The sequence below is a fragment of the Lotus japonicus genome, chromosome 3 (assembly GCF_012489685.1).
Source record: "Lotus japonicus ecotype B-129 chromosome 3, LjGifu_v1.2".
In the NCBI taxonomy this organism is placed as follows: Eukaryota; Viridiplantae; Streptophyta; class Magnoliopsida; order Fabales; family Fabaceae; genus Lotus; species Lotus japonicus.
In genome coordinates this window covers 25123229-25133204 of record NC_080043.1, presented here as the reverse complement: position 1 = coordinate 25133204, position 9976 = coordinate 25123229, and the positions used below count along the sequence as shown (strand labels likewise).

The following is a 9976-nucleotide window of genomic DNA, read 5'->3' as shown; positions in this document are numbered from 1 at the left end:
GTTCTCTTTTTTCTTACACATTTTCCCCATGTTACTAGGGTCTTTGATCATCGTTTCAACTTCACCTGCAACTGGTTCGATCGAACATCTGTGAGGTTTATCATAGGCTTGTTTTCTTATTCACTACAGTTTGATTGGACATCTGTGAGGTTCATTATAATTTCTCATTCACTATGATTTGTCAATATGGTGATGGGTTTAGTGCCGATCTTGGAAAGGTAAGGACTTAAAAGGAACAAGGATAACAAAATAAGGTTGAACCCGTCGAGTCAACTTGCCAAATGGGTCAATGAAGATAGATGTCAAAGAAACTCTTTAATTGGTCACTACTTTCTAATCAACCTTTATAGTAAAATCAAAAAATCAAACATACTATCTCTCATCATTTCTTTTTTCTATTCTACATTTCTACAACTTGTTTGTCACAGGCTTCTGATTTTTTTTATAATAAACATTTCAACTTTCTATTTAAACCACATATAGAACATAACTTTTGGATCAGGCTAGGGCTGAATTGGGCCTTTTCAGGTGGGTATCTCAGCCCAGGTCATCTTTGATCGGAAGGATACACTTATGAGATTCCATCCATCCCAAAGCTCACTGCATATTCTCATGGCGCAGAGGAGATCACCATTCATTTGCATACAAAAAATCTCAAAGCCTAATTAATGCATCAAATTCTAAAGGAACAGGTTTAACCTTCCCTACACTTGCATAGCACAGCATAGAAGAAGGGCTAATAATAATTACGCCACTAAATTTCACTTGTTCGTGACCAAGTACCAAATGAAGACCAAAAACATACACCTACCAAAGTGAAAACCAAGAAAGCAAATACCACCACCAATCTGGTGGTAATTCTGGCAAAGAAGCTACTCTTGGATGAGTGCATTTTGCTCGAGCAACGAGCTCCTTCAGCAGAACGCCTTGGCCTTTTAACCCTTAATCTTATCCTTCGTTGCGCTGTGCCTTGGTAGTTATCCAACTGTGCAGGGTCCTCTGGTATTGTGTGACCGGCTTTCGAGATTGAGGATTCATCTAATTTGATGATATCATTCTTCAGTATCTCAGCATAACAATCCTCTTCATCTACTTCCTATACCAACAACAACTGTGTTATTTAGAACCACTCAATTTCATCCAATCTAGTAACATATATAGATTATTATGGCTGCTACCTTTAGGTGACCAGAAGATTCAGTCAAATGACCGTCATTAGCTGGACGTTGATTCGATTCAGATACAGATTCAATTTGTTCCGAACCATAACTGCTGCTGCTCCGCTTGGAGCTGCACCCAACCTCTTTGTCTTGCGCACCCTCACCCAGACCCCTTTGACTTTGATCAATCCCTCCATCTGAGCTTTCATGTGAATGCACTGGTTGGATTTGACTTGAAGAAGCTCTATTTGAAGCATCGCTCAAACGGAACTCTGTGTTCCTCTTAAGGCGACAAACCACCAAAGAATCCTGAAACATAACATTAAGTGCATGTTAGGAAATCCTTCTACAATTAATTTTAAAACCAAAATCAATTATGGGTAGGAACTTCTGTAGTAGCATCTGGGTGGTAGAATTTCTGGAAAGAGATGTCAATACAAACATGTTAGAATTAACACACGATTGGAAATCCTTCTAGAATTGATTTGAAATGATCTTCTTGGTTTTAGAATTGATTCAGAACAAAAAGAAATTGATCCAAACATAACTTATTTACAGTTACATAACATAAAACATAGGATGCTTGAATCAACCTTGTTATACAGGAAGAACACTGATTAGTGATTACTCACCTGAGACTTGTCATTGATGCAGTACTCGTGCATGATCCATTCGGTCCTCTCTCCTTTCGGTGCACGCCCCAAGTGGAATACCAGAGTCCGCTTTGTGCCTATAACGTTAGAGCCTGATTTCACATTGCGCTCTTTCCCAGTGGCCTTCCAATAGCCACATTCAGTTGCTCTTTTACTTTGAGAACCATTCGGGTACTTCCTTCCACGGGGAGAGAAGAAGAACCACTCATTATCTGATTGAATGAACGACATTGCTGCTTTCAAATAAGTGCTAACAGGTCAGTGTTTCAATTAGTGCCAAGTTTAAACTTTCACAAAGTTAAAAAATGGATATCTAAGAGAATGAATAAGTAAGATTGGACAACTAATACATTTCATTTCACATATTTCATTGTCAAGTGTCAACACAAGATACAGACATTAGTTTCTTTCCATATGTTCTGTTTTTACTTTTAACAAGAAACAAGTCAAGAATTGAGATACATGTTGCATGAATGTCCAACCAGTCACAAAAATTATGCTTCCAATAGTATCATTACACACACTAGTTGTTCAAAGCTGAATCATATTTTATCATAAGGTTCCTCTAAGGAAAATTATCATTTAATATAATAACACTGGCTCTATACAAGAAAATTTTCTTGTTATTGAACTATTTAAATAAAAAATTCACTGTTGAATTCAGTAACAGCCATGAGCTGAATGCATTTGACATTTTTCATTTTTCAGCTAGTACTACTACACAAACATCTTCAATTTAAAAAAGAACCCAAATGTCCAAACAAGCTGTAAGCTTAGGGGGCACTAGGAGAATCAAAATATTGGATGTGTATATCAAAAAATCCAACGCAATTTTCACAGTGCAAGAAATTGATTCTTCTCATGTATGGAAAACAGAGCCACAGAGGTGTGACTTTTACACAAGGTATCAACATGATGCTATAGAAACATGAGAATAAAGCAGTGTAAAAAAATAAGAGAATCTAAAAATTCAAAGAGCCCTGTTTATACATGATGATGACCCACTTACATTTACATAAGCTCCCACGGTCCCACCTACCTACACACACATGATTCAATCAAAATGAAATAAACTCACAGGCATCACATCACATGAGCTAGTAGAACAAGATTCCAATTGAAAGAGACAAGCAGGTAGCAAAGTTTCAATTTTGACATTCAAAGTGAAGACCCAAATAGAAATAGAATTCAATTCAAAAAAGAAACACCCAGAAAAGGAAAAGGAAAAAGAGAGTAACCTGGTAAATCCCATGGCTCATATTTACAAATTTCAACCTCAGAAATGACCTGAACACTCTCTTCATGGCCATCAAGCTTCTTCCTGAGGTAATAAGAAATCAACTCCTCGTCTGTGGGGCAGAATCTGAACCCTGGAAACATGGAGGGGGTAGCCATTGACAAGGGCACTTCTCTGGAAACCAATTCCATGATCAAAAACTCTAACAACCCTCCTCTGTTTTTCAAAAACAAACACAAAAATATGAAGAATTAATCAAGGGTTTAAGGTGGTGAGGAATTGAATTCTGATTCCTTTCGTTGGTTTTGTGATTTTGGTGCTTTGCTTGCTTGTGTGCGGCAAGCAAGGTGGGTCAGGTGGTGGTGGCGTGGGGGAAGAGTATTTATGTTGAGACAGACAAAGTCGGTAGCAGATGAAGTGTTGTGTTAATAAGGTTCCGATGTGGCATGCCCATGTTATCACCTCACGTGCTTGTGCTTTTATTCCATTCTGTGGGCACCGTGACCGTCTGCTTTCTTTTTCTTCATGTTTTTTGTGTACTACTAATCAAGTCACACACACTCACACACTATTGACTCGTAAATGGAAAATGCCAACAGATTCATGCTTCTTAAAGCATGGTGGTAGTGAAATTTGCTTAAATTTTATGTGACAGTTTGAACCCATCAAAATAGTGTTTAAGTAACATAACTGGCAACTCATGGTTGGAGATACTCTTAGTTCTTAGCTTAAGAACTCACTTCTAAGAATTATAGATAGAGATGCTCTTAAAAACTACACTAATCCAGCCCTCTCAAGCATTTAGTCCAATGTTCGATTACTGTGTGATTCGTATAAGAAAGTATTTATTGGAAGAGGTACCAATTTAACTCGATTTAGAGCATCGAATGATTAATCTCATGGCTGCCGGTTGTGGAGATACATTAGAAAAAAAATATTATGTGTTTATTTCTCTCTTCTTATCTATTAAATATGTGAACTATTTAAATATTAATTGACAATGTCAATTCACTTAAGAGGATCATAGCCCATACTGCTTAAAAAGTATACTACCTCTTATTTATAAAGTTTGTTGTTTTAGTTTTAGCACATTCTCATTTTTTTTAAATATTTATTGCTTTTTAAATTCCAAGACATTTGTTTTTATTTTTCATCTATATCTTCATTCAATGAATTTTATCTCACTTGACATCTTTTATAGAGTATTAACTAACTACAATTTTTCTTAAATAACTATGTTATTCTTTATCCAAGGTGGAGTACTATTTATTATTTCTTGGTAGTAAAAATATTTAAAGGTTGTACATGTACTATTTTAGTCGATTATATTAGCAACAATTGTACTTTTTATGAAAAAAATTAAACAACAAAGTAATAAACAACAATATTAATAATGAGGAGGCTGAAAAGATTTAAAATGAGAGATACAATAAGTCAATAACAATATAACATTACTGATTCATAGATCACTTATACATCCAATTTGTTTTTCCTATATATCTCTTCATATAACTCACTCTGCCCCTAAGTCATTTTAACCTAATGCAAATTTAATTTTCCATATTAATATTTTCCAAAAAATTATGGGAAACATAATTTTTTTTAATGTCAAGTATTAAATATAAGGGTAAATATGGAAAAAAAATCAATGCTCCATATATATTATAAAGTGACTTATATTTGAGTTTAAAAAACTCAAAAAAAGTAACTTGTATCATTATATATTATATTTATCATTTATCTATTTGCTCTTCTTATTTTACTTTAAAGAATTGTTTGGAAGGCATGAAAACAAGTAGAAAAGAAAAGGGTGCACAGAAAAAACACAAATCAAGGAGTTTTCTCCCTTTGGTTGAGTAGAAAACTAGAAAAGTTAAGTTGGGGACACAACCCATATTTTCTTGGTTGTTTTGGTGAGAAAACATGAGACTGGGCCAATTTAGGTTATTTTGAACAAAATGTCCTTCTTATTTTTATTTTATAATATTAATAAAAATATTAAAAATATGAAAAATAATAGTAATAGATATCTTTAATTATATTTTTTAAGTTATATTTTTTAATAGAAACATAATTTTGATATTTTGAGGATACTTATGTCATTCTATAAACATATACTTTCTCTTCTCTCACTTTTCTTTTCACTTTCTCTACAACCAAACAATCTAAATATCATCTCATTTTCTACTCTTTTTTCTATTCTTTTTCTTTGCTTTTATTTTCTCTTCTTTTCTCTCACTTTTCTTTCCCAACCAAACATACCATAAGTGTCTACCTCATTTATATGTATACAAAATATTATTAATACAAGTAGTAAAAGTTTTGATTCTTGCAAAGTGAGAGTCACTCTATAAAGTAAAACAAGTCATCCAAATCCTTAAATATGATGATTTATTATGTAGAGTTAACATGTGATGAATTAAACTACCTTCTAATTTTTAAGTCACTCATCCACTCTAAAAGAAATAAATTTGATAGAAAAAGTAAGCAGTAGTTGGTAACTGTTAGAAAAGAGAAATTATAGATCATGTTAAGTTTTACAATCTCATCATTAATTTTGTGTGTTTAATAATTATGTAGATAAATCATTAAAAGAATATAATTGCGTTCAACAAAGTGCAAAATTTGCAAAAAAAAAAGTGCATTATCATCTACGTACGGATACACTTAAAAAAATAAAAGTATCCATGAATGCAGCCAAGGGAAATACGTCACGTTACCCACTTCCACATAAGTACATGACCCTTTGGATAGATGCTGACTTGTACGCAAGAAAAGTAACTTTTTTCAAGCTCATAAGCTTTTACCTTTAGAAAATGTTTGTCAGTGCATCTCAAAGGCAGTTTGTTTATTATCGGTTGCTTAGCGTTATTTTGTTAAGTCCAAAATGCCATAAAATATAAATAATTTGTTAAGTAATTGGTGCAATTTCGCTTTTATCACAGTTTATTATTTTATTCTTGAGTCTCACCATATATCATATATTTATATTTTTTTATTTTCACCTAATTTGAATTTAAATATTATTAAATGCACTTTAATTAATAATTATAAAAATGTGATATAATTAAACTTTGTTGGATCAAATAGATTTTTATTGTCCAAAGAGTTATATTTTGATCCAAACCCAACTTTTTATCAAACTCGTTGTTTAGGTTGAAATTGCACTTTCTTTGATGCAAAGGATGATTTTCTCTCAAATACATCCAAATTCTAATTTCACTGAACTCACCGTACTCTCTTCATGTTCATTTTTTTCTCCCTCTCAGCCTCATTGTTTAATTTTGGGTTTAAAACTAGAACCGTCCCTGAACTTTGAGCGAGTTTTGAAAATCATCCCTCGCCGGAAAATTATCTGAAAATCATCTCAGACTTTTAAAAACAAATTTGATCCGTCCCTCCGGCCACCATAGTTCTTCTTGTCAATCCCGTCCCTTCTTATCTTCATAATTCTTCTATCATCTTCTCATCTTCATAAACCATACACAGGGTAGAAAACCACCACCAAAAAATCCCCAAATCATAAACCCAGAACCTTCCCCTTCCATGCTCCTCCACGGCCTTCCCCATAAACAAAAACCCATCTTCATCGCCGCTGTTCGAAATTATCTTTCAATCACCTCATCGTTTTCGTTTTCCTTGGTCACAATGAAATACCTTCTCCCAATGTTTCGATCTGGAGACATAGAACCTCGATTTGCGACTTCTCCACCATCCTCACATCTGAAGAACCGTAGATATGGGTTTGGGGGTGGTGGGTATTTGCTGGGATTTTATTGTTGTGGTTTTTATTGTCATTTCTTTCATCTACCCTCTCTGGTTATAACTTCAGATTGTGAGTTTGAAAATGGAAGTGGTGGATGGTGGTGATAAAGGTTTTTTCCTTGTTAGTACTGCTTTGGAACTAAACCCTTATGATTCAATCATAGCAAAGCAGATACGGGTTTATCGTCCTCAGGGATTGTGTGAACATTGGTTCCACGAGCTAAATATTGATTTGAGCAGATGAAAATATGTTTGATAAAATTGTTTTTGTTGTTTTTGAATATAAATGAAAGCAGTAAAAGAAAGTTTACGGAGGTAACAAAGAAGAACACATATTCAGATTGCATTTTAACCTAATCCTCTAATTGTTTCCACCCAATCACTTCTGTAAAGGTACATTTCACTTATGATGCCGAGAGTTATCCACCTAACTATCCCTAGTCTAGGTGAATCTATCAGTTGAAATTCCTAGACGTAATCCCTTACCATCTAGAAAACCCAAAAAGAACACTAAAGCTCAAATTCTCTCTCAAAGACATTCCCAATGACCGATTCATCCTAAGACAAGGTACCCTAGGTTTGCGAATCTCCGTTGTCACTCCGGAAACTCTTGTTAGAACTCAGAACCACACCTGTCACGTGGAAGTCCACTATTGTTCCTGCCCAAGATATTCTAACCTTAAGACAACTAGTTCATTGAGTGGTTTCTCTCTTGAACCGGACCCGCAATTATCTCCCGATCTCATGCTAGTCCTTGGAAATCTAACGCAAATCAATCGATACTTGAAGCGAAGAAAGTAAAACTTTAACACAGTGTTGTGACCTAAGACATAGGCGCTCTACTTTCATTTATCTAAGCATTCACCAACTCATATCAACCTCTCGATCTATTTACAAATTAGTGAAGCTCATTTGACTATCAATTGATTGGTTAGAAGCATGAAGCATAGAAAGAAACACCATACATGAAGTATTATCATTTACATTCATGAAAAGAGCTTACAACAATCAAAGCATCAAGTTATAACATCCTAAATACAAAAATAGAAACAAAAAGTACAAGGGATAAGGAAGAAGAGATGAAACCCAAAAGAACGGCGAAGCACCCACGGCGATAGAAGCTTTCCCAAGCTTTCCATCGCCTCCGAGAGGTTGTCACGGTCCTTCGGCGGTCGCCGCCACGCTCCGGAGCTTCAATCTGTCAATCCTAGACCCAGGGACCCTTCCCCCATGAAGCCCAACCTCCTATGAATGTTTTAGGGAGGAAAAAATGGAAGAGATACTGAAAATTTCGTGGTCTGGCCTTTTATAGAGTTTCTGGCCGACCTTAGTTGGCTCAAGCCAAGCTAAGTTGGCTCGAGCGAACCTTTCTTCATGCTGAAGTAGTTAAGACCGCCTTCAGTCCGCTCAAGCTAACTCAAGTTGGCTCAAGCGAACTATGCTGAAAATCTACTGTAAAGTGGTGGCTTGAGCCAACTTTTGAGCGAACTCTTTCCTTTGCTTATTTTTCAGCTCTGTTTCCAGTCCGCTCAAGCTAAATTTGAGCCAACTTTCCTCACTTTATTTTCTTGCTCAAGATTCAAGCCTTCTTCAAGTGATCATCTTACTCCTACATCAAAATTAAGACATTAAATATTAAAAGCATAATATTTACATTATTTTTATGCTAAAACTAAATATTTTCTAAGCAAGCTACTTTGGGGATAAAATGATCAACAATGCAAGCATACTGGTCAAATAAGTGCCTATAATGATAATGAAAAACACGTAAAAATTGCACTTATCAACTCCCCCCAACTTAACACTTTGTTTGTCCTCAAACAAAAGGTCATGACTTTCATTCAACAGGCATGGTCTTTGAATTCTTTAAAGCTCAAATTGCAAGATTTTTTAAGAGTTTCAAATTGAAGGATCCAAAATCAGAAATGTGATGCCCACAAAAGAAAAACACAACAGCGATACTAATGCACATCCACACTGAAAATCAATAGGCATACAATCCATTCCTATCTAACCAAAGAATACTCATTCACTAATCAGTTCATCATGTTCAAAGTAAGGCGAGTGTTTCACTCAGTTCCCTCATTGAATCACAGGAATCAATTTTGTTACTCGTCTCCGTAGTTATCAAGGCTGCATGTTCAATCAAGGATCTCTAAGGTCTTTGAGGGTTGTAATGTGGTCAGGCTTCAAAGAAAAGTGGTTTTACTGGATATGCAAGAAACTCAATAAGCTAATAGAGCAATCACAATTCAAAATAATCATAAATGATAAATCACTCTCTCAATTTTACCAACTATCTCATTCACCATTCTTTTCTTTTCTTTTGACCCTTTTCTTTCTCGGTTTTTTTTTTTTCTCAATCCCTCTTCTCCTCCTTTTTTTTTTCTTTTTCTCTCTTTTTTTATGTACAATTTTCACTTTCAAGTATGTATAAATAGATTGATACACAAACCACACAAAAATAGCACAACTAGCCTTCTCCCCCCAACTTGAATACAACCATATTATGAACAAATACTCTCTTACCCCATTTAGCTTAGGTGAGATCATTGTTTTTCTTTTAAGGCTCAAGGTTATAAACAAGAAAAAATCACAAAAATATTCTTTTCCAGGCTCAAAAGGGCTAACAATGGAATTAAAATGTAAATGGTAGGTTATATTGCTAAGTGGCTGTATATACCGAACAAAATATGCCTTGATCATTTCCAAGAAATTGCATACAACAATGATAATCAGAGACTCAAACAAAACCAATCATGCAACACAATGAGGAATCTCCCAGCTCACAAGTGTTTAGGAACACTCCCTCATATTGGTTTGGATTCAAAGCATTCCCTGATTTTCAAAAAATTTCATGTTATGCCTATGAATTTCATGTGAATCATACAATCATATCAAATCATGCTATCTGTGAGTGCAAACACCATTTAAACCATGGAATCCAACAATTCAATTCACATTTTAACACATATGCAATTTAATTGATATTTCATCAACCATGCCCTATGAAATCAGTCAGATATCAATGACTACACAAAGTGTTAATTTATCTATATACCAAAATGCTAATAAGATAATAAAAATAAAAAAAGAAGGACAAAAAGTACTCCCTCATGATGCTTTGCATTTAGTCTAGGGCTGGTCATCAAAGCCCTCAC

The 9976-nt window shown here is 34.7% G+C and overlaps 1 protein-coding gene across 2 annotated transcripts; it reads right to left on the bottom strand.

Moving 5' to 3' along the window:
- Nucleotides 1-678: 678 nt before the first annotated feature.
- On the bottom strand, nt 679-3596 carry LOC130748253 (NAC domain-containing protein 40). 2 transcript variants are annotated; one of them, XM_057601437.1, is made up of 5 exons: nt 3052-3596; nt 2823-2852; nt 1793-2046; nt 1179-1469; nt 679-1096 (listed from the first exon to the last, which is right to left on the bottom strand). In XM_057601437.1, exons 1-5 carry the CDS (start codon nt 3239-3241, stop codon nt 755-757), a joined length of 1107 nt encoding a protein of 368 aa, XP_057457420.1. In that variant the 5' UTR covers nt 3242-3596; the 3' UTR covers nt 679-754. The 2 variants fall into 2 exon arrangements, with proteins under 2 accessions (XP_057457420.1, XP_057457422.1); XM_057601439.1 differs by lacking the exon at nt 2823-2852 and having other exon boundaries at nt 3052-3593.
- Between the last annotated feature and the right edge of the window lie 6380 nt (nt 3597-9976).